This window comes from Lipophrys pholis (assembly GCF_963383615.2).
Source record: "Lipophrys pholis genome assembly, chromosome: 8".
NCBI classification, from domain to species: domain Eukaryota; kingdom Metazoa; phylum Chordata; class Actinopteri; order Blenniiformes; family Blenniidae; genus Lipophrys; species Lipophrys pholis.
Window position 1 is genome coordinate 4,787,639 of NC_137630.1, and position 25,233 is coordinate 4,812,871.

General features: G+C 40.2%; 1 protein-coding gene across 1 annotated transcript in view; it reads right to left on the reverse strand.

Moving 5' to 3' along the window:
* Positions 1–20,532, reverse strand: part of ntsr1 (neurotensin receptor 1 (high affinity)) — a 79,127-nt gene extending 58,595 nt beyond the window's left edge. Inside the window, exon 1 of the mRNA XM_080470241.1 lies at positions 19,776–20,532. Within this exon, the coding sequence (XP_080326367.1) occupies positions 19,776–20,444 (669 nt within the window). The 5' untranslated portion in view covers positions 20,445–20,532. The remainder of the gene's footprint in view (positions 1–19,775) is intronic.
* Positions 20,533–25,233: the final 4,701 nt, after the last annotated feature.

Sequence of the window (25,233 nt, forward strand, 5' to 3'; positions counted from 1 at the left end):
GAGTGATGGCTGGAAACGAAAGGCTGAGAAGCAGGGAATGCAGTTATTGACACTCAGCATCGAACCGCACCGAGACAAAGATACAGGCTCCAAGTCCTGTACATTAACCCTGTAAAGCCTGAATGATCACAAAGCTGTAAGAATATTCTAATCCATTTGAAAGTGGAATGTATATTTTTCCCAGCAAAAACATTTATAAAGTCGCAAAATACTTAAAGTGTTTTTTTTCTTCAAATACAGTGGGTTATTGTTATACTGATCATGGTGTCTTAAAGTCAGAGAATCTTTAATCTACTGATTAGAAGAGTTAATTGAAGTTAACAATTGCAATTGATTGTGTAACAGCTTTCATTTTATTTCAAGCAGCTGGAGGCATCTGCAGCAAAAAGCGTGTGTGTACGTGTGTGTGTGCGTGTGCGTGTGCGTGTGTGTGTGTGCACTGAATCACTGTTAAACTTTCAGGGCACCAGTGTTCATATAAATGTTTTTTTCCTCTCAGGCTTGACTTTGTATTTGAAGGGTTGTGGACATGTGGGAAAGGGTTTATGGTTTTTATTGTGAGTCATTGTGAGTTTGCATTCATAGCTGAAATAACTGTGTGTAAACCAAAGATCCAGCACCAGTAGTACCAAGATGTTTAGCATCTTGTTCTGCTCCGGTCAGATCCCAGTGCTGCTTTTGATACTACTGATTAGAACATTCTACTACAGACACTAGAACGTTTCACCTGGGATAAAGGTTCAGCACTAAACTGGTTTTAATCATATTTTTCAGACAGGTTCCACTTCGCTAATGTTAAAGACTCTTCAGCTCAGACTAAAGTTTAACATGGATTTCCACAGGATTCTAGCTTAGGACCTATACTTTTCACATTATACATGCTTCCTTTAGGGAATATTATCAGGAAACACCCAATTAAATTCCATTGTTATGCTGATAATACACAAATCTATTTATCTAAAAAAACATATGATGCTGATCAATTTGTCAAACTAGAACTTTGTCCTAAAGACATAAAAGGCTAGATGAGATGTAATTTTATGCTTCTGAACGCAGAAAAAACTAAAATGATTATATTTCACTCAAAACACCTGAGAGAGAAATTATGTGAACATCTTGTAACACTGGATAGTATTACTTTGGCCTCCAGTACCACAGTGAGGAAACTGGGAGTTATTTCATGCTGCCATCTTTGTTTGCTTACTTAGATTTTTCCAGTCAAACACAAGGACATTCACAGTGCTTTACAAAGAAATAGAATAAATACATAAATGCTTTACAAAGAAATACATGAAAGCAAGCAACCCTAAAAGAGGGAAAAAGTATCCATGTATGCAGATAATTCGACTATATACACCACGGAATCCACAACTGATGCTCTTCAATGTTTTAATGGAGGTACTGAAATCAGTATCAGAATAGGTAACAAACAAGAAAACTAAAGCCGTTGTATTTGTGTCGACTCACCTTCTAACTGAGGAGCCAAAATTGAATATAAACAATGTGTCTATTGAACAAGTTCAAGAGCACAAACTTCTGGGCATAAATGTAAACTATAAATTATCGTGGCTGAGACATATTGACACTGCGTTTAGATTAGTCGGGGTCTTTCAACTATAAGAAGATTGGGAAATGTCATTAAAACACCGGTGTTATCAGATTTGGACTGCCCTGAGGTTTGGTCGATTGGTTCTCATATAAAGAAACTCATTGTTTACTTTGTTGTTCATACAGAACTAATGTGAATGAAATGCATAAACGCCGATCAGATTTCTAAAGGTCAGAGACAGACTGACTGCCTCATTACTGAATTGCTTCAGGGATATTTCCGTATCTCAGACACCGAGGGTATTAATAAAAGAGCTGTGCTTCAGTTCAGATGAACATGACGGCAGTACCAGACATGCTGCTGGAGGCACGTTCACACTTCCTGTGGCGAGAACAAACATGATGAAAACTACTGTAATGTATAGAGCCACGGTAACACAGGAGTTCATTCCTTCACAAATTAAGAAATAAGGAAGTTACACTTCAAAAGTTTTCAGTTTCTGATGATATTCAGTAAACGGTATTAATTGAATGGAGAGAATTAGTAGGATTACTGTTAACTGCCAATATTTTTTTTAAAACTCACAGGAGAAGCCACTCTGTGTTCCCAGTAAACAAATCAGCACGTACTTTGGGAACTCGTTCCCTGTTAAGCACATGGTTCTCCAAATCTTCCAACAATGCAAGATCATCCATGGTACTTCCGTCCATTTCAAATACCCGTCACAGCATCTTTTATCGCCCCTCACACCACATACAAAACATCTGTTTCAAACTACATGAAATTATCAATTGAGCATTTGTATAGAAAGAAAACATAACGTATAAATGGCATTTGAGCTTATTGAGCACCTGGTGTGACACTCAACACTTTCTATTTGTAGTTTCACTGTTCTATGGCTAAATTATGTGCGTAAAAGCTTTTATTGCATATTCCTAATAATAAATAGAAGTTGAAAAATTCCATACTTTGTGTGGGAATGTTCGTATGCATTCACTACACACACATCTGTGCGTACGCACTGATGATAAACACGGCCGCTTGAGGAGTAGCTGTTGCTCAGGTTGCAACTGATGGAAGCCAGGAAACTCACTGAACGCAGCCCCATAAAAATGCAAATTAACCCTTCGCGTTTTCCCAGATGATTTGCTCCTGCACAGCATGAGACCACTCAGCGGCAAACACAGCGAAGAATCAGTCAGCACAACACAACGGCACACATACGTATATAATCGTTTGTTTACTTTATTAAAGTGCCATTTTGAAAAACCTATGTATGTTTCTGAAGCATCCTGGGGGACGCACATGCAATACCGATGCATGGCAGGCGCATCAGCCGCAGTAAACAAACCCAGTACGGAGAGCGGGCAGGGAGAGTCGCTGGCCAACGTATGTGATGCATGAAACCCACGGGAACACATTACTTGGACCGGCAATTTAAAGTTACTGCAACAAAGAATATGCAGATCACCAAAGCAATCCAAGTCTCAAGTGCTCAACATTTAGCCACAAGCGTGGAGGCTAATCTTCAGGCTATTTGTTGGTGTTTTTTTTAATGAACACACAACTGTCGACGTGTTTCAAAACCACATAAATAAACATTTTCTTGTGTAAACATATTTGAGTCAATCAATTAATCTGTCTTAATTACGTACTTAAATATTTAAAATGGAATTGTCACTTTCAGTCGTTTTCATTGACTTTGCATATTTGCTCCAAATTTCTTGGCTGAAAATCCAGAACGTGAATCTCCTGTTGGACTGAAATCTGATGTTCATGGAGGCTTTCTAAGTCTGGTTAACTCATCCTCATGTTCAAAAACAGTTCAGATGATTTGATGTCATCGAGCTGGTTTGTTATGCTGCTGGAACTTTCCTTCGTAAGGTGGCACACTGTGCCCATAAAGTACAGAGTTTTAACCAGGAGGCAAGAAAGACGGCGTTATACTATCACTAACAGCCCTACCCATTGATAAAAACTTTGTCGATATACTGTCTGTATATGTGTGTTTGTTGAAAAACTTGACTTGTCTCACGTAAAAAAACAATTATCGTTGTGAGAAAGCGCAGAAGTCGACGGATCTTTCAAAGGTCTTCGTGTCCAATAGCAAACCCAGATCACAGAAACTTTCCACCGCACAGAAAAAGGACCGAACACAAACGAGCAAAGAAGTCACAAGAAGTCTTGAAAATCCCAGAAACACAAAGCAAAGAACCAAATGAAACACCGCAAGTGTGACATTTGTGCTGGATCCATTTTAAAGTTGCACACTGGCCACATCGTTTTCACAGAAGCTTTTGTTCATTTCACCAAGATAATGTCAAACCACACTGTGCATATCTCTACGGCTCAGTTCTATAGAGAAAGACTTTGGATGCTGAAGGCCTGAAAAATGATTCCGGTTTAAATAAAACGATACAAAAATGAACTATTGAATTTGTAAAAATCAAATCAGGCAGTAACATTTTTAAGTTTCCAAGATAAGACACTGTTATTTACATACAAAGGGAAGCTTGTTCAAATGTGAACCGTCTACCAGGTCTCATCAGATGAAACGTCTCTGAGCCATTTTGAAAACAGACAAATAACTGAATTGTTCCATCTTTACTGAGGATAGTTGTAACTTTATGTAGAAACAAATCAGATCATCTGACATGTTTGCAGCCCGGCTGCTCTGAACATTCTCAGACGTGAAAGTCGTTCCAGATGTGCTGCATTATTCTTATTAACCATTTAGACGTCCTGATCAAATCAGATAATAATTAAATATAAATACATGTTTCCATTATTCTTCGACTCGTCCCTCCCTCGCCCTACTCCTTCAAGGTGTCACACACACACACACACACACACACACACACACACACACACACACACACACACACACACACACACACACACACACACACACACACACACACACACACACACACACACACACACACACACACACACACACCCTCTAAAGTAAATCTTTGTAGTTATCTACAAGAACCAAAGTGCTGGAAACACTGAAACACATTTTCACATCATTGTAATTTATTTGGGACCTTTGTCACTCTGAAATGTTTTTCATTTCAAGAGCCACCTGTTTCTGCTGCAGATGATATTTAATTTGTAAAGAAAAAGGAAGACGTGTGCATGAAAACAACAATAAACTACAATTATCGAATGTTTCTTTGTTGTATAGTTTTGTTCTTACAAGACTCTAATGTGGCTCACATTGCATTTATTAGCTGCTGATCAATAAATGTTAAACCTTTTAATGGTTTCACACCCTCAATATCTATTTTGTCTTCTATAGTTATAATATTTCTATTCAGGTATATTGTTTAACAAAGTCCCTTGCGTTCATAAGCCGGGTTGCTTGTTTCTCTGTTGAGATGTGGAAACTGTTTTTGGACCGTCCACACCAGCAGTTTAGCCAGTTTACGCACACACTCATTATAGTCACCAACTGTTATTGGAGCCAAGTCATTTAAAATCCTAAGACTCCAGCTGTACGGTCGAGTGTGGGTGAACAGACTTCCTGGCAGACAGTCTGCTGAGAGGCTGGACCCTAAAACAGCCTCGAGGAAACCATCAAAGATAAAGGCTGTTAGGCATCGACTTCAAGAGAGATGGATGAAGAGGAACTGAAAAAAGGCCTGAAGACGTTAAGGACGAGCTGCATTGAGACACCAACGATTATAACAATTACACAACCCATGAAGTCACGTTAAAACAATGATATTGGCTCCCAGCTTTCACACAACACCAGCAGCTTCTCAAGCCAATCCCCAGTGAGTGCAATGTCAACAAACCAGAGAGATCGGCTTCATCAGCTCTACAACCTCTGACCTGTCGGCTTCGTGATTTATATTCAGGCACCGACGGGGACAGCCCTGAGTAATGAGACCCCCCCCCCCCCTCATAGTGTGGAAAAAGTGCCTTTGTTTCTTTTAGCTATAACTCATCCTGAGATAAGAACGTTCTCCTTCCAGATAAATATAAACCCTCCAAATCCACACGAGCTGAGTAGAATGCGTTTTTAAAAACACAAGGCCATGATGTGAAAATCGTTTCCACCAGAATTCTCACTGAGAACAGCACAAAGGAAACACCTTAAATGCTGACAGTGACTAATTCTATTCTCTATGTGAGCTTATCGAAGTCTATAATTAAACTTATCTTCACACACTGTTGGCTGTGATCGACTCCATGATGATCTGTTTCATGTAGGTCTCTGAATCCTGAGCTATTTGTCTTGCAGCTCACACAGAATTCTTCAGAAGGAAATCAAACTTCTAATCTTTTAAGCAGGTTATTCACATTTCCAAAAAATCAAGAATATAAACGTGCATTGTAGCTGTGACTGTTTCTTTTTTTTATTGTTACCCGGTTTTAGTGTGTTTATTGTAGCAGCACTTGTAGTTACAGAGATGGATTTTGTTCATTTGTTTATTGTTAATCCTTTTTATACACTTTTGATGAGTTACTTCCTGAGAGTAACACATCAAACACAGTTTAACTTATATTTTTGCAGGTAACTGACAATCAATATGTATTTATTTATTCATATATTTTCAGGTGCATGCATACAAAATAAATTGATAAATCGATTCTGTGTAAAATGTTGTGTTACTTTGGGACATTGTTTTCTTGTTGAGATGTGACAGAAAATTTCTGACAAAACAATCTTACGTTTCTTTCAAGAATAAGTCAAAATGATGTAATGTAAAGAGAAAATTCTCCTCTTTTATGAAATAATCCAGCCAGTGAGTTGTGAATATTAACTATACCAATAATTTACAACTTGGTTGAAGGACAAGTTTTTTCCTGCTCTATGATTGTTGCAATTGAATTTGTGCATCTTCAAGACGATGTCAAGACAAATTAAATAATTTAAGACAGACTTGCAGTTTGACTTCAGCTTATGGTTGTTCATTTAAAGCTTACTGTTTTCTGTAAGTTCGTGGGTCTGAATTAACTTTTTTTTTTTTTTTACTTTGTGAGTCTGCCATTGGGTCCACCACCCGCCTCCGTGACAGAATGAACTGACCAACATGGTTCCAGCAGACTCAGCCGGCACCTCGTCCTTTCCAATCTCAGGTGAGTCCTGTGCTGCAGCCAGGATTGTAGAGCAGAGACAGAGGAGCTGGCGAGCAGAGCCTCACTCACATCCGTCAGCCAGTTCCCCTGCAGCCAACTCCTGTCCGGCTGTCGCCCGTCCAGCTGTCCAGCCAGTTCCCGTCTAGCCAACCTGCCTCTGTTTCTCTGGGAGGGGCCATGATGCTTCCTTGTTTTCCCATGTCCATCCTAATGTTCCAAGTCCCTACGGCTGCCCAGCCTTCAAAGTCCCCAGGCTCTAGTTTCCTCTCGGGTCTCTCTTGCCTTTGGGCCGTCAGGTGCCGGCCCTAGATGGGGGGTACTGTCAGGTGTCTATGCCTCGTTCACACTACAGGGAAATGCGGCTCAGTTCAGATTTTTTTTGCTCACAGTGACCCGTATCTGGCCTGTTTTGTAGCTGTGTGAAAGCTCCAATTCCGATTTTGTCACACCAGACCCAACTCCATCATATGTGGTACCAATTTGGATATTTGTCTACATGCCGGCTGACATCACATATAAGCGCCGGAGGAAGCGGCTCCGCCAGAAAGTTACAAGCTGTGCTCTCATTTTCCTCATTCTCCGTCTTTCCCTCCTCATGTTGTCTAGATTCTGTCGGCTCTTATTTAACAACCACTTGAAAATGGATCTGACCTGTGTTGCCAGATATGGGGGGGTATCCTCCAATTGAGGAGCCTTACTTGTTAACTTTGTATATTTCATGCATTTGTGTGTTTATGGTATGTTCTTTATTAGATATATGATAGTTTTACGGTTTTAACATTATTTCTACACAGGCTGAGATTTTGGGCTGGTTTTTATTGACGTTTTTTACGTTGTTTGGGCTTGAAACATTGAGTCACATCTGGCAACCCTGGTGCTGACCTGCCTACCATCCATATTTCTGTTTGTCAACTTCTGCGCATGAGCTCTGAGTAATCGAACCCGTCGGGTTCGATCACATTCACACGGCAGTCTGATAGAGGTCGCGTTTAAAATGTTATGTGAATGATCACGCAAAAAAATCAGATACCAGCAAAAAATTGCAATTGAACATCAAGACCTGCAGTGTAAACGTAGCCTCTGCCAGGCCACGTTCACACATACCCGGGTTTTTTCAAAAAACTGATATTTCCCTCTCTACGTTTAAATAAAAATCTTCATTGACACAGACCCGCAGATACACCTGGTTCAGAGCTGCTATGAGCATGCCAGACCTGTAGGGGGCAGTGTGGCGAGAAGCATGAAGCCATGATAGCCAATCTGAATGCTGGAAAAAAACATGATGTCAAGAATTGTGATGTAAATATCCACCTACCTCCCTTCAGATGCAAGCAGAGACAGAGTCTATCCAGATCTCCACGGTGGTCTGAGTTTTCAGGAATCATGAGTTGTGGTTAGTCGTCGCTGGTTTATGTGTAAATGTGCAGAGAAATATCTCAGTTTTTTCAAATACCCGGGTAAGTGTATACCTGGCCCAAGTCTGCCTCTGTGTCTCACCTCATGTTTCCAATGATCCTACCGTCATCTTCCCCTGCTCCTCACTCATGTGCTGCACCTGTTGTTCCCTTCCTTCCTTGTGTTTTGAAGCCTTTTTCTCTATCTTGTCGGGGTCAATTCATTTCATCATTTTGTTTCTTCTCTCCTCCTTCCCTGTTCCCCAGTGTTATCTGTGTGTGCTCAGTATTTTTGGGGGGGTTTTGGACTCTGCACTCTCTTTTGGATTTTGAGGTCCTGGACAATTCTGAAGTAAATTCAGTTTTTTTAAGGAACTTTGCGAGTCCACAAACCGCCTCCGTGACACTGAGATTTCCTACTCCCGTTCTTTTTATTATTATCCTCATATCGTAACAAGATATCAACAAAGCCACAGAATCATTCAGAATATGCAGTCAGGTGTTGAAGCAAAGTCAGCCACGGTGTACATGTACTGGCGAGTTATCCATCGATCTCCTGCACCAGGCTTGTGGAGTCTGACAGCAACAAGGTAGTTCGGTTTCACGGCAGCATCCCCGATATCTCAGCTCAGGTGTTCTGTTGTGTCCCATACTCCTAATAAACATGTAAAAAATTTCTATATTTTTTTTCTTTACATTTTTTACCATTTGCTTGGTGGTTGGGGGTCAGATTGGAGGCTCTTGTGGCCCACGGGTAGGGATGGGAATACAATTTTTACAATTCCGATTTGGTTCTTAATCGATTTTCTTATTGACTCTCAGTTGGAAATCAAATCAAATCAAAGTGGCAGCCAGTGTTGTGCCTGAACGAGTTCAGTGAACGCTCGTTCATGAACTCGTTCATATTTTAGGCCAACGTGAACTGAACATACTGTATTTCTGCCTGATGAACTTCACTGTGAGCGGCGCTCATTCTGTCGTTAGTGAACGGCGCTCTCACAGTTCAACGTTGTTTAAGAGAGTTGCCAGATTTCTGAGACTTCCAGTCGATAGCCCGGCTAAAGCTCACCGTAAACGGGCTTTAACATGTAGGAGGAAAACAGCCAATCTGGCAACAGCAGCCACCACAGAGTCGCACCACTGCATGCGCCATCAACATGTGAAGCATCGCGGCAAAAACAAACGGAAGACAGCAGCACTACCTCAGACTCTGCCTCCACCATTAATACTTCATCTTCGTATGGTTACCGTACTTTCCAGACGATAAGCCGCTACTTTTTAATTTTTTTTACATGCTTTGAACCCTACGACAGACAACTCGGCTTTTTAAAGGTTAAGTAGCTTCATGCCGCTGATACGCGGGTGATGCGTTCAGGTGCATCACGTAACTCTATATTTCTTTTTCTGTTTTTCTTTTTTAAATTTGGTGGGTGCAGCTTATATTCTGGTGCGCTCAATAGTCTGGAAATCCTGGTACTTAAAAGAATTTTATGAAAAAGTCAGTGATGATCCAATTGGAAAACTCTTACCTTTTTGTGTAAACTTTGCCCGCCGGGTTTCAAGAAGCAGCTCCGTACATCAACAACTTCAACATCAAACCTGAGACAGCACATTGAACCCGGCTGGTCTTTCAAGGTATGTGTGAGTAACTCAAACATTCCTTGAGGGTTTTACTATTTTAAGTTGTAATTTGTTTATAGAGCCTGCCTGGTATATTTTCCTTTGCACCTTAAGGACTACTGTCTGTTTTTTTTTGTTTGATTTAATAATTCCTCATTCAAAAAGACCATTCAAGCAGCAAGTTTTTCCTCATGTTAATGAGAATATACTGTCGGGGTGGGAAGCTGCAGCTGCTACTAGTGTGGACTGAATGGGTGCAGCAATGGAGAAATGTTAGTATTCTGTGGGTAATAACTTGAAGAAATTATTGGAAAAAAAAAAGAAAAAGAACTATAAACTAGAACTATGAACTTAACTAGTTCATTTTAAAATTTGTGAACTGAACTTTGAACTAGTTCATGTAGAAACTGAACTTTCCTGTTGAAATCTGCCCTTTCCCCAACAGGAGTCTCCACCTTTAACACTTTGTTGAATTGACTAGTTATGTATCCCCCTCGTCTCTGTGTCCCACTCTCTCTGACAGATTTGAGACATCTTCTTTCCTCCAATGCTTTAGTACTCTGAGGACCCGATAGACGTGGTTCCATTGATTAGGTATGTGAAGAAAAATTTAAAAGTTAACCAAAAAGAATGCAACTGGTACCACTGGTAGGAAAAAACAAAGAAAATGACACCAAAACCATTCAGATATCTAAACAAATAAGGAATTTATTGGCAAAAGAAGTTTACGAAATAGTGCAATTTTCTTAAAGGTAATTAGTAAACAAATCTGTGACCAAAAACTTTTTACATAAAAACACTTGAAGTTTCTTTAATAATCAAGATATCTCAATGAAACTTTCAGGGAAGGTGTGTCTCTTTATACTCGTCAATCTGAAGGGATAATAATATAGATTTTAAGTTTGTTCTTGGTCTGAAATAAATTTGATAGTATTAGGATTGGAGCTGCCACACCCTACTACCATACTACTGCAAACTACATACTACCTACTACCACACCATATTTATTGTATTAGTCACTTTTTATCCATATTCATGTTTTTTTTGATAACATGGTAAATGTGTGTCATGTATTTTTATTATATTGGTCAATAACAAATCAAATCCTGTCCCTGTCCCTGTTCCTGTTCCTCTTCCTCTTCCTCTTCCTCTTCGTGCTCAGTCAACTTTTTTTCTGAACCATAAAAGTTATGAAACTTTGGGATTAAAAAGTCAAAATAATAACAAATATGTCGTTTTACCTTTCAAAAGCGTCATTTAATCCATTGAAGTTGTTTTTATGTGTTGAAGTCGAGAGAGTTTTTAATACGTTCCGTTGATGATCTGAATGTTGACGGAAGTGAAAAATTCAAAATGGCGGAGGACGAGGAGTTTCCCGACTACTTAATTCGAGGGAATCCCGAGGAATTACGCAACGCTATCCAATCAGAATGCATATTTTCCAGGGAAGACACAGCACGTCCCTGTCCACAATGCGGATCACGATTCGGGAAGAAAATATCAGCCGCGGTCTTCACATACCTACATTGATAGAGTCATGATTCGGCGCCTTTTTTGCAGTTGCATCTGCCACCTCATTGCCTGAGATTCCAACGCGAGCAGGGACCCACATAAACGCCACAGACAACCCTATTGACTCGGCTCTCTTAAGTGCAGAACGGATCTCAAATATTAGCTCAGATCGAACACGTGACCTCCCTGTCTGCAGGGCCATTAGAGCAGCTGCTGAGTCCGAACATATTAACGCCCGCTGAGCACCAATTTTGCCCACCAATTCTAATGCACAGTCCAATGCTATAACTTCTGTTGTGAACAAAGACACATTATTTAGAAGACGATATCCTGTAAGTGTCCATCCCAGTGCTCACTGATTACTTCACCGACCACATCAACAGAGGTTTCCTTGCCCTTTTCCCTGAGAATGTCTCCAGCAGTCCAGTCTATTTCAGCCTCTGGAAGCACCCGCGGGGGGGGGGGGGCAGAGGGCCACACCACCCTTGAAGCCATATCTAAGACCCAGAACTCAGGGGATTTTGCCCATACTCTTATAATAAATGGTCCTCTCCCCTGCACACCCTGAGCTGTCTCCCAACTTTCCTGAAGCAGACATTTCACCAGGTTACACTCTTCCTGGCTCTGGATTCTTCCAGCATACTGGAGGCCTAACTTTTCTCGCCTCAGCCACAGGGGCATCTCTCAACATTCCACCAGAAGTGCCGGGATAGGGGCGTTCCTGACTGCTCCACAACAGACCCTCAAGGCTTTAGCCTGCATCACATCCAGTTTTAAAAGGATAGTCGTTGCTGCACTCCCATACGCCAAACACCCATAGTCAAGAGAAGAGTGAACCATTGCCCAATGGCTCATGAGCAGAGTGCTTTTATCTGTGCCCCAAATACTCCCTGCAAGGCACCGCTTAACATTTATCATTTTATCACACTTGTTCATGGTTTTCTGAATATGAGTCTTCCAAGTCATCCTCTCATCAAAGTGCACACTTAAAAATCTTTAACTTTTAACTTTTTCTAAAGATTTGTTATATACACTTAAAACCCTTCAGTCCCTATGCTACGTTTATTTCCAAGTACCATGTATTTGCTTTTTTTCAGCAGATATGTTGAACTCCCATCTCCCCGCCCACTCTGCCACTTTATCCAGGGCTCCTTGCATTTTCCTCATTATAACCTTTATATTGCGCCCCCCTCTTCCAAATTGTCCCATCATCTGCAAACAGCGAAAGTCCAGAATCTCCATCAATATTTTCAAATACATCATGAATCATCATATTAAAAAGCACGGGGCTTATAACGCTTCCCTGGGGCCTCCCATTGTTCACTTCCATAACCTCAGACAACTTACACCCTACCCTCACTTGGATTCTACGGTTATGTAGAAAAGCTTTTTTTCCAATTAAACATGCAGCCTCTTACATCACCATTGTATAGTTTTAGCATGAGGCCCTCCCTCCACAACATATCATAGGCCTTCTCGATGGCCAGAAACACTGCCACAACAGCCTCCGTTTTGGTCAGGGCCTTCGAACAATACAACTGAATCCATTGTTCCCCTCCCTAACCTAAACCCATTTTTGATTTTTTAAAACTTTCCCTCTTTCTTCAGCTTATACACAAGTCTATCAGTCACCATTCTTTCCATGATCTTACAAATTACTGCAGTCAAAGCTGTTGGTCTGTATGACCCTGGGCTTTTAGCTTCCTGACCTGGCTTCAAAATGGGCACCACCACTGCATGCCTCCATGAGGCTGGCACCTCTCCACTTTCCCATACATTGTTTATCAGTGCTAAAATCTCATTCAAAACATTTTCGTTAAATTCTTTGTAAATATCATAACCTCATCCATCCCTAAATGGGAGCGTGGGAGGGTGGGTTGGTCAGTAATGCCCAGGAGCCCTTGCTGGGTGACGTCTGGCAGCAGCATGGTTGGGAGTCACAAATACAGTTTTTTAAATCATTGTAAAAGGTACAAACTTTTTCTGTGGTCCGGTGAAATCCCAACAAGAAAAATCTGAATTGTTTGTATGGTGTGTGGGTACGCACAATGTCTTTCATCAGTCGTGGTTTGAAGGAAAGTCAGGCAGAAAACATGAACAGGGTCTAATCCGGGGATAGACAGGCTGCAGAGACATGCAGACATACAGTATACGCTGCTTCAGGGAACAGAAGCTGATATAAACATGAGTGGATCACTAAATAAAATGTGCTAAATTAATTGTGCCATTATCAAAATAGGATCTAAAGATTTTAGGTAGCGGGTGGCAGGCCAATTTCAGATATTTATGGCACTTGATCCTAAAGACTTTGTTCAGCCTCTGGTGTAATTTCTGGAACATTGGAGGGATAAATTTGGTGGAAGTTCTCCAGGAAAAACCTTTCCTCTTGATTCTTCTGACCAGCTACTCCTTGACACAAGAAATACAAGAAATATATTGTATTGGCTCGGCATAACTCTTTTGACCACCATGAGGGGAGCCACAATCGAACCACTTTGGTAATTTAACGTGACTCATTGTATTGCACACCTTTCTATTGTCACCTTTTGTTTTCATCATGAAGCGATCATTGTTCTTTACCTCATATGCCCAATAGAGGGTTAAACTGCAGCTGTGATTGAAGTGTGTTGATCGAAGCGCTGAGGAGAACAGAATGAAACCACAATAAACCCCCAACAGGACAGATTGACGTGCAACGCCGTGAACTAGGCCTGTCGGGATAATCAATAAATCAATTAATTGCACGATTATTAAAAATGAGTTTGATAAGTTTGACAGGCTCTATAATTGTTCATTTACCAAAGACGTGACTGTGAGCGGCGTTCATTCTGGTGTTAGTGAACGGCGCTCTCACAGTTTAATGTTGTTTTAGAGAGTTGGCAGATTTCTGAACCTTCCAGTGTAAACCCGGGTAAGGCACACTGTAAACGGGCCTTAACATGGAGGAGGAAAACAGCCAATCTGGCAACAGCAGCCACCAGAGTCGCACCGCCGCATACGTCATCAAAATGCGAAGCATCACGATAAAAACAAGTGGAAGACAGCAGCACTACCTCAGACTCTGCCTCCACGATTAATACTTCATCTTCGTATGGTTACCTTACTTTCCAGACGACAAGCCGCTACTTTTTTTTTTTTTTTTACATGCTTTGAACTCTGCGGTGGGCAACTTGGCTTTTTAAGGGTTAACGAGCTTCATGCTTCTGATAGGAGGGTGATGCGTTCAGGTGCATCACGTAACTCCAAAGCTCGCAGCAACATACTGAGAAAAAAGAATTATGAACGAGTTCATTTTTGGAACTATGAATTTAGAACAATGAACTGAACTAGTTCATTTTAAAATTTGTGAACTGAACTTTGAACTAGTTCATGTAGAAACTGAACTTTCCCAACACTGGCGGCAGTATTACCACACTGTAAAACATCACAGCCCCATTTTGTTATGTTGATTAGTTTATTCTTTAACTCAAAGAGCTCTCACAAGTTTTGGCATTTGAACTCATCTTTGTGAGTTTTTAAATGTGAAATTGAAAAGAATGAGTTGTCTTGATGTTTGCCAGATCTGCAGAAGTTTAATGAACTTCGTCACTTAAATTCTTAGTTGAAAAAAAAAACAAAAAAAAAAGAAAACGCCGGGAGGTGGTTAAATTTTTAAATCTTATTTTTTATATTTTTTTAATATTTAAATATTTTAACCATGAACACTTCAAGAAGTAGCTCTAATATGACAGTTACACTGTGAAACTATAACATTAATTTGTTTTGCCAACAAACAATAAACACAAACGGCAGGGGACTAGTTTCACTGACGGAGGGAGATGGTGCACCTCACAACAGTTTCAACAAGGGCGGAGCGATTCATCGAGAGTGAGAAGCAACGGCAAGGGGACATTTTCTGCCCATCTGCAGCTTCGGGACTTTTGTGTAAGTTCATATATTTATTTAATTTGTATTCTCCTTATAATACATGCCAGGTATGTCATTTAATTTTTACAAACAACTAGAAAAGTCTAAATTGAGTACCGTGACATTTATTTTTAAGTATTCTTTTTTTTTACTCCAACCCTATCCAACCCAAAAAAGAAAAAAAGAAAGAAACGCTGCATCCACCCACCCCATGGGTATTCTTCAATGAGATGATTTATTTTCGTAATAGTATAATTTTTACTGGTTTTGAAAACTATTTGATAATAATTATATTATTAATTAATTTAGAAATGTCAATGTAACAAATTTTCATAATCAAACCCTCACCAGTTTTTACAGAAAATCTTAAAAATAGTCAAATTACTAGGCTGAACCATGTATTTTTATTCCACATCAAGTGTTTCCTAAAGGATTTTGTGTTGTTTCTCATTAATTAAAGGGAAACACTGCACATTGTTCTGTGTTCAACACAATATGAATCCTGGGAAAGGTTGTGTTGTTCTAACTGTTAAAGTTGCAAGTTATTGAATATGTGCATATGGTTATCCTGAGGTCCACGGTGAGACCCTCGACCTTTTAATGAAGGGAATGCAGACTGGACTGTTGATCGGATATGAAGGCGTTCTGCATGATGCGTTTCCTCCTCAACCCTTCAACGTGGCTGTGGTAGTTGAGGAGACAATCATCCTTCCAGATCCGCCATGTTGATGGCCACCATCTACTGCCTCAATTTGGAGTACCCTCGTAAAATGAGGCACTCTTTTGAGAGACATCCTGAATATTTAGCCGGAGCAGCGTTCAGCGAGAATTCACGGGCTCAGAAACAAACTACTTGGGTATCTGTTGTAAAGCGAGTTCTGTGGATGAGTGGCTCAGAGGACTAAGTTGAGTGAAACTACGATTCTATTCTGTTCTGTTTTTTTTTTTAATATAAATTTATATGATTCACGTTTGTTATATAATTATTGATTAGAATAGCACTTGGTTGACTGTTTCATTTCCACTTTAATGATGGTTCTGTTCATTTGATTTACCCAGGCTAATAGTCTAATGTTCGCCTTCAGTCACTGTTAAAGAGAAGTTCTCTAAATACAGATGTTTCTTTATGCGTCTGACCCGTGCTGATGTCTGCAGTTCTGGACACGACTGATTAGATTGACATTTTGAGAAATATTGTAATGCAATGTTACAGCAATTGCAGTTAATGCTGGTTAAAATTAAAAGATATCTTTTTGAAAGAAAAAGGTGTAAGAATTCTATCTGGACATTAGCATAGCATGCTTTTAACTGTCGCTTTGAAATGTTTTAATAATTACAACTATAAATCATCTTAGCTTACAATAGCAAGTTATGTAAATGTGGGAAATTAATTTTATCTTAATATCAACTTGATATTGTAAGTTAAAACCACATGCAAATATGTGTTAGTTTGACTAAGTATGAAACATTATTTAGAATAATTCAATGATTTAACTTGAAATATTTAGTTGAAACAAGTCGGTCTCAAAAGTTGTAAACAATTAGAACTTAGCCTCTAATGTTAAGACAACTAGTGCATTTAAGTCAAATCAACTACCGGTACTTGGAACTATTATTTGGGTTGCAACAAGTAAAGTCTTTAAGTTGACTTAATCTACATTTTTCAGGCTGCAGGAGAACTTACATTTGCAAGATAAACTAGCTTGAAAAGTCTTACAGTGCAGCAGAATATGTGGTGACAATGCTGCTGCTGCTGCTGCTCCGCAGCCGATCGAAAACCCGACATTTATTCAAGGTTATCGCTGCTGTGTGGAAATTTTTCTACATATTGGTTGTATTTCCTCCCTTTGATGAAATATCAAGTACTGCAAGCTGCCATGTCGTCATTCTTTCGTCTGACATGTAACCAGACTTTTGAGCATTTGTGCCGCTTGGGCACCAGGTTTCCTGCTGGCCGCACTGGTGAGTGACGTCGCCACAGACGCTGCATGCTGGAATCGATAAGGGAATCGTTTGCAGATGATTCCAAGGAACTGAAACGCTGAGGACCGGCTCTCACCCACTTTATGATTCCCATCCTTACCCGCGGGGCCTTATGTTTGACACCCCTGAGCTATACCAATAACATGGGGCAAACTCTGCATCGGTCACCGGTCCATCGCAGCATCAAAACAAGCGACACAGTCAGCTCATCAGTCCTCTGGAGGGACACGACTCTGCGGGTCACATGTGAAGTTTTGGTCAGTTTTCTCAAATACTCTGAAACAGATTTTGTGGAAAGTTGGAGTAACTTCTTGGTTTGTTTGCCACACCTCCGCAGCTCGCCTCAGCAGCCTCCAGTCGTTGCCACGCTTATTGCCAGATTCATGTCACTGCAGCCCAAAGCTCGGCGCTCTCAGCTCTTTCAACGTCTTTGCTCAACCTTCCTTTCATCCACAGCTTTATCTCTCCACCATTCCACGATGAATATTCATTGCTCCTCGGCCCTCCTTCTCATTGTCTTGTCTTGGGTCGAGTTCCCACTCAAGTTTAAACACGTCTGTCTCTTTCATTCATGCATTACATGTCTTTAAAACCCCTGCATTAATGGCAGAACATTTGCTTTCCTACTCGTCTAGAATTACAGCTCACAGCCAGTAAATCCAATAACAGTGGAAAATGTATTTTGACAGTAATTTCTGGATTGGACCTCAACGATTGCCATTATTTTAAAGGAAAATAAAGGAAACCCTATAACTCTGGTATATGTACTGAGAACAAACAGAATGACTTGGGATTTCTGATGAATTCTAGTTTTTTTGCCTGTAACTAAATGATCTATGGCTCCTCAGTGGTTATTACTAATATACACTAGCAAATCAGACAACAGACAACGCATGAAATAAAATGAATTTAGAATCTAAAGAACTGCAGGTTCAGGAGAGTCTATATTTGAAACGATACAAAGTGGTAATCTCTGTGCTTTGGAGCTCAGATATCCTGGTTCCATTGCTCTGGATCCACTCACCCTGTACCACTGTCCCAAACACAAAGAGCCTATCAAAAGCATTGAAATGGCTGCTGCTCTGCCAGATGATGGCTGTTTTTGAACTGACGTCACCTAAGCAGCTCTTGAACAACCTGTGTGAAGCTGTGTTCGACAAACAATGAGACCGGATTATCACATTCTCTCTAAATCATCAGAACTTATCGCCTCCTCCATGCAAAGACCATACTTCTGTTTGTCCAACATAAGAGACCTTTTCAGCTCCATGTCTAATATGTGTAAATTAAACAGCTGGCACAACCATCCAAACAATAATCCAGAGGTTTAACCTGCTCTAAGAGGCCATTTTATAAAGCTTTGTAGGAATCTGTGACTGGAGGGAATCTATAAACTTGTGACTACAGTTTGTGTATATCATGTGAAAATGCTTATGTCCTTTTTTTCAAAATATAAATTAATTGGCTGTTTTGTCAGGTCTCATGTGAAGCTAATGTAGGCGACTCTGAAGTTGCTTCCACCCACTAACCATTCAGAGTACTTTTCAAGGTGAAAGTAATTCAATTTGTATTAAAGGATTCCAAAATGCAGTGTTCATGCCCTTGCTTTCATAAATATGATTTTTATTTTTTATTTTTTTTATCATTTCCACTTTACTTTTAATGCAACTGCAGTAACCACGTGCTCAAATGGCTTCTAAACCATTGAAAGACTGTAATAGGAATATAATCTAATCGAGCCAATGCACAACTGTTAATGAAGGTTTTTACCCTAACTCACACTGTTTAGTCCGAGTTCTTCACATCTGTCTCTGTTGGTTTTTGAAAGCAGTCCCCTTGAAGTTCTTCACTGGAATATTAAATTACCGACAAGCGAAAAGGAGAGAAACACACATCAATTTTATGTGGATAGTTATAATGACAAAATCTGGAGTATTTTGCAAGAGAAATGTTTGAAGTTACCCAATTCAGAACAAACACGACATGATAATATTGTGAATAATAATACATACTGATTATTTTCTGCAGGAAGATAAAATACACATGGGTGCCAATTTGCCAGAAGGACTGAAACAGCTAATTGGAGAATTATTCCAACTCTGCACACAAACACAGATAATGCGCAGGAAACGAGCCAACAGAAAACAACACCTGTGGCGCTTTGCACGCTCCCGTGTCCGCGTTCTTTACGCAACACTTTCTAAACCTTTTTAGTCCGGAATTCAAGGAAAAATGCAACTCATTCCTCATTTCCTTCTAAATACACGAAAAAGGCCAAGGATGTGATCATCCTCAGTTAATCCTTTCGATTAATTCAACCCAAACAAGCCTCGGACTGCTGCTGCTGGTGAGGATGTGAGGCTCATTTCCTGGCAGGAGGGAAAATAATTAGTGCAACAGCCCAGTGGCGAGTTTAATCTTCAAATACTAAATTAAAATCTGGATAGATAATTAAAACAAACCCATTACGGGGCTGGAAAAGGTTGAGTTGCGTTGCGCACAGACGAAGAGTCCTGAGGACACGGCCATGCGTAAAAACGCAGTTTGTCGTGCGCTTTGGCACATGTTTAGTGTAAAAAGTTACAGAACAACCTCAAGTGCCACTCCACAGTCGTATGCTCGTCTTTTATGACTGTCTGCCTCTGTGCGTAAAGAGCAGGGACGGGGACACGCGCGTAATGGCTCCAAAGAAACCGGCATTAAGAGTTCGGAGGACTCACCTGCAGCACGGTCTTCACGGTGACATCGGACACGATGGTCGTGCAGATGTACTCTTCCCGACGTATCTCCTGGCCCATGACGAAGAGCATCGGCGTGGCGAGCGCAAAGGATGCGAGCCACATGGCGCTGATGAGCTTCTTGGTGCGGCTGCGGGACATGATGCTCTTGGCTTTGAACGGGTGGCAGATGGCCATGTAGCGCTCCACGCTCAGGCTGGCGATGTTGAGCGCTGTGGCGTAAGAACAGCTGTCCCGGAGGAAGTAGTAGCCCCGACACACTGCGTCCCCGAACACCCAGGGGTGGTGGAACCAGATGAAGTTGTAGAGCTCTATGGGCATTGAGAGGACGAGGATGAGCAGGTCGGATACGGCGAGGCTGGCCAGGTGGTAGTGGACGGTGCTCTGCAGGTTCTGCAGCGTCTTCTTGGTCAGCAGCGTGTAGAGGGTGACGGAGTTCCCCAGGGAGCCCACCGCAAACAGAGCCACGTATATGACAGTGACTATCACCCTGGAGTAAATATCCGTGTTGATGTCCAAGTCTTCCTCGTCCGTTATGGAGCTTGGGGTTCTGTTACCAAACGGCAGCAGCGAGTTATTCCCAAAAAGTCTCTGCGCCAGCGCGCTGAAGCCGGCCAGGTCGCGGCCGGTAAGCGTGGTGTTTAAATCCATCCTGCCTGTGCGTGTCAGACCATGGACATGTTTTCGTGTTAAAACTACAGGGGTGGGGATTGGTTTGCACTTGGAGTAGATGCAGGTTGAATGTGTGGAGGATCGGAGGAGAGGAGAGTTTATAGTTGGCTCGACAGGAGGCGGCGCTCGCTATTGGCGCTGCGCTGATGACGCACGGCCATTCAGCGGGTCAAACCTCTTTCGCATCCTTCGTTTATGCCTCATCTTGGAAACCCGACGCACCAGCAGAGACACCACCACAGGCTTTCACTTTCTGGAGAACATTTATGTCCTTTGTGGAACAAAAAAAAAAAAAAAAAAAAAAAACCGTCTCTGCGTGAGGCTGCGCTTTTTCCTGCCAAGACGCAACAGTTGGAGACTCCGCTACAGTTTATCTGACTGTGCCTTCAACTCATGCTCTCGTGTCACTGTGGAGATTAGAGACGCAAGAGAGGAAAACATTACTATAATGAGTTGTTCATCATGACATTTCCCACTACTGAGGCCAGTGTATCAAAACGGCTCCATCTCTTTTCTTTTCACGACATTTAACACCCAGCGAGAGCCAAAGTCAACATCTCAAAGAACACAACCTTCTCAATCCTCTTGTTCCCGACATGAATTTATCACGAAAGGAGATCTGATGTGCATGTCAGTCACATGATCAACTTTGGCGCACACAAATTCGTGTATATAATGTTCTATCAAGGTCTTTTTATAGAAAATGTACTGTATTTTATCGTTGAACAATGAAAACTGTATTACCCCTTTATAACAGTCCCCATCACATGACATATACACAACCATTGGATAACAAGCAACAACAACAACAACAAAAAAAAGAAAAACAGCCAATTTATAGTTATAAATTGTAAATTAGACATTTAGGTCAGATTAAAGTGAGCAAAAACAAATAACCACAAAAACAAACAGAAGACAGGATATCGATAAATCTTGAAATGAACAGTTTGTTTTGGTTTCTTCATGTCGATAGTTAACTTCTCCCAAATGCTTTCAAAATAACATACAATAGGGAGGATTGAGTGAAGCATCCTAGAAAATATCCTTAAAGCTAAATAGTAAAATAAACAAATACTAAATAACAATTAAATTGTCAAAACTGACATGAAAATCAATTAGGAGATAGTAAATGCACTGATAAAAATGAAATAAGGCAGAATAAAACGAAACAGAAACAAAACTGGAGGTTACTGTAATAGAATAGAATAGAAATACTGTATTAATAATTCATGAACAGACAAAATGTTCAGGTGAAGGCAAAAAAGTAGAAAGTGGTCAGAGCTGCACTTTGTTCAAGAGGAATTTTGGACTGTTCTTTCTTCCAGAACTGCTTTCAAAGCAGCGAGAAGTGCGGGAACAATACTCACATAATAAAAACATCAGAGTGAGTAACAGTGCAGCGGTATGTGTGCTTTCATTGTTAACACTGCTGCTCATGCCTGCATGATGAATAGGTCAAGAAAATATGTGAAAGTGAAGTTGAAAGAGCTAAAATAGCAATAAAACAAATAAACTGTCAACAATTCCACACTGAAGTTCTTTAATTTTACAGACAGTTTTTGTTTACATACCTCCACAACTACAAAGTTTCTATAGTGTGAGGTCAGCTCACTGACAGTCTCTCCTTGTGATTTTAACTTCCACCAGTTAACATTTATTTCACCAGTTCACATTTATTTCACCAGCTCACATTTATTTCACCAGTTCACGTGTTTCACCAGTTCTAATTTATTTCACCAGTTCACACATTTATTTCACGAGTTCACATTTATTTCACCAGTTCACATGTTTCACCAGTTCACATTTATGTCACCAGTTCACACGTGTTTCACCAGTTCACATTTATTTCACCAGTTCACACGTGTTTCACCAGTTCACATTTATTTCACCAGTTCACACGTGTTTCACCAGTTCACATTTATGTCACCAGTTCACACGTGTTTCACCAGTTCACATTTATTTCACCAGTTCACATGTTTCACCAGTGCACATTTATTTCACCAGTTCACATATTTCACCAGTTCATATTTATTTCACCAGTTCACATTTATTTCACCAGTGCACACGTCTTTTACCAGTTCACATTTATTTCACCAGTTCACACGTCTTTCACCAGTTCACATTTATTTCACCAGTTCACACGTGTTTCACCAGTTCACATTTATTTCACCAGTTCACCGTTATTTCACCAGTTCACACATTTATTTCACCAGTTCACATATATTTCACTAGTTCACATGTTTCACCAGTTCACATTTATTTCACCAGTGCACATTTATTTCACCAGTTCACATATATTTCACTAGTTCACATGTTTCACCAGTTCACATTTATTTCACCAGTGCACATTTATTTCACCAGTTCACATGTTTCACCAGTTCATATTTATTTCACCAGTTCACATTTATTTCACCAGTTCACACGTGTTTCACCAGTTCACATTTATTTCACCAGTTCACATTTATTTCACCAGTGCACATTTATTTCACCAGTTCACATGTTTCACCAGTGCACATTTATTTCACCAGTTCACATATTTCACCAGTTCATATTTATTTCACCAGTTCACATTTATTTCACCAGTGCACACGTTTTTCACCAGTTCACATTTATCTCACCAGTTCACACGTCTTTCACCAGTTCACATTTATTTCACCAGTTCACATATTTCACCAGTTCATATTTATTTCACCGGTTCACATTTATTTCACCAGTGCACACGTGTTTCACCAGTTCACATTTATCTCACCAGTTCACACGTCTTTCACCAGTTCACTTTTATTTCACCACAACAAGCAAACATATTTAAATATTCATTTCTTACCAAAGAATACAAAGGCTGTCTCCTCCGGAAATGTGTGTGCGAGCTCACTAGTTCGCTGGCTTGTTTGCATTCAGGCAGACACAAAGCAGTGACTCCTTTTATTTTTTTATTTATTTTTTTATTATTTCCACTGGAAACCCCATCGATGACCTGAAATGAAAGCAGTCCTGCTATTTGATCTGCCAAAACATTACGATGAAGCCAAACAGGGTTTGATGTTGTGTCTCTTCAACACTGAAGGAAATTCAGATAAGGAACTTGTCCTCATGTTTGTGGACTCACTGTTTGTGTTCAATTGTCAAGCTGTCACACAGAAATTATATATACAGAGAATTAGGTTGAAATTAAGTGTATACGTGTTCAGGCTGAACATTACTGTTGATATGCCGTAGCATTAATAAGATGTTTACTGTGGGAAAATATGTCTGTCTTTATCAAAGTGGTTTTCTTATTCGATTTCCTCAAAGTAGTGGAAATGATTTGACAGATGTTAAAGAATGAATTTAACAAGCGTTTAATGGTGCTATAATTTTGGAAATGTTTTATTTTTGTGATTGTTGATAAAAACTATTTTTTATAAAGATTGAGTTCTTGTCTTTTATGAAAAATTTAGTTTTTTGATGCTTTAATTTCAACAAACTTGAGTACAAAATACACCAATTGATGTTCTTTGAAATCACAAGTGGACTCAAATAATGAATACATTTTGAGGAGTCCTTAAGGTGACTCTTTAGTAGAGAAATATATCCTTATCTTTATTTATCTTAATGTGCCAGAGTGGATTTTCTTGTTTGTCTGATATATATATATATTGTAAACAAACATATTATAGAATTATGTTCATTCCAAGGGGGAGTGGGGGGTGTAATGTTTTTTTTTTCTTTAATTTGAGAGTCTAAACCACCAAGAAAAAAATTATAATTTTCAAAGAATACACAGATTTTTTTTTTTTAAACAAATTTCCTTAGAGGGGCAGACACAACACTGAGACTGGAGCTGAGATATCGGTGACGCTGCAATGAAAGCTGGCTGACGCGTTGCTATCAGACCAGCCTCAAAGACGTGCTATCAGGGGGAGCTTGTAAACACACACATAGTGCAACAGTTATAGGAGAAGGTTTTTGGACATTTCACTGTAATTTGCACAAGAAGAATTCATTAAAACTAAAACATTTCCTCACATACACACTGCGCCACATCAAAGAAATTTTTTTAAATGACAGTATTTTACCGGTCCGGCCCACTCAAGATGAAATAAGGTCGCATGTGGCGCCTGAACATAAATTAGTTGGACACTCCTGGTCTAGTGCTTCACAGCCAAGTAACCTGAAATCAGTTCCCAGCTTGTGGCTCATAGAAGTTAATCTCAGGGAGACTTGATAAAGGGAAGATGAATCAAAAATCAAATAGGAGAATCAAAAATATATTTTGGACCTTTCTTCATTTTAAAAGGTGATGAAGGCAAATCAGAAACATATTACACACACACACACACACACACACACACACACACACACACACACACACACACACACACACACACACACACACACACACACACACACACACACACACACACACACACACACATACGTGGCTCCCCTCAACATTTATTAACAGACATTTTTTTGAGACATGTTCTGATGTATTTCTCTGTTGTACCTCAGTTTGTGTCAGATCATGTCATATATTCCATCTTTTGTTTTTTCTTCAAAATTCAAATTTTTCTGCCCCAATACACAGTTTTTGCTCAGCAAGCCAAATACTTGAATTCAGGTGTTCCGATCACTTCCGTGGCCACAGGCGTGTAAAAGCGAGAACCTCGGAATGCAGACTATTTCTACAAACATTAGTGAAAGAACGTGTCGCTCTCAGGAGCTCAGTGGATTCCAGCGTGGTGCAGCGATATGATGCCACATGTCATGTGAGTCAAGCAGTGAAATT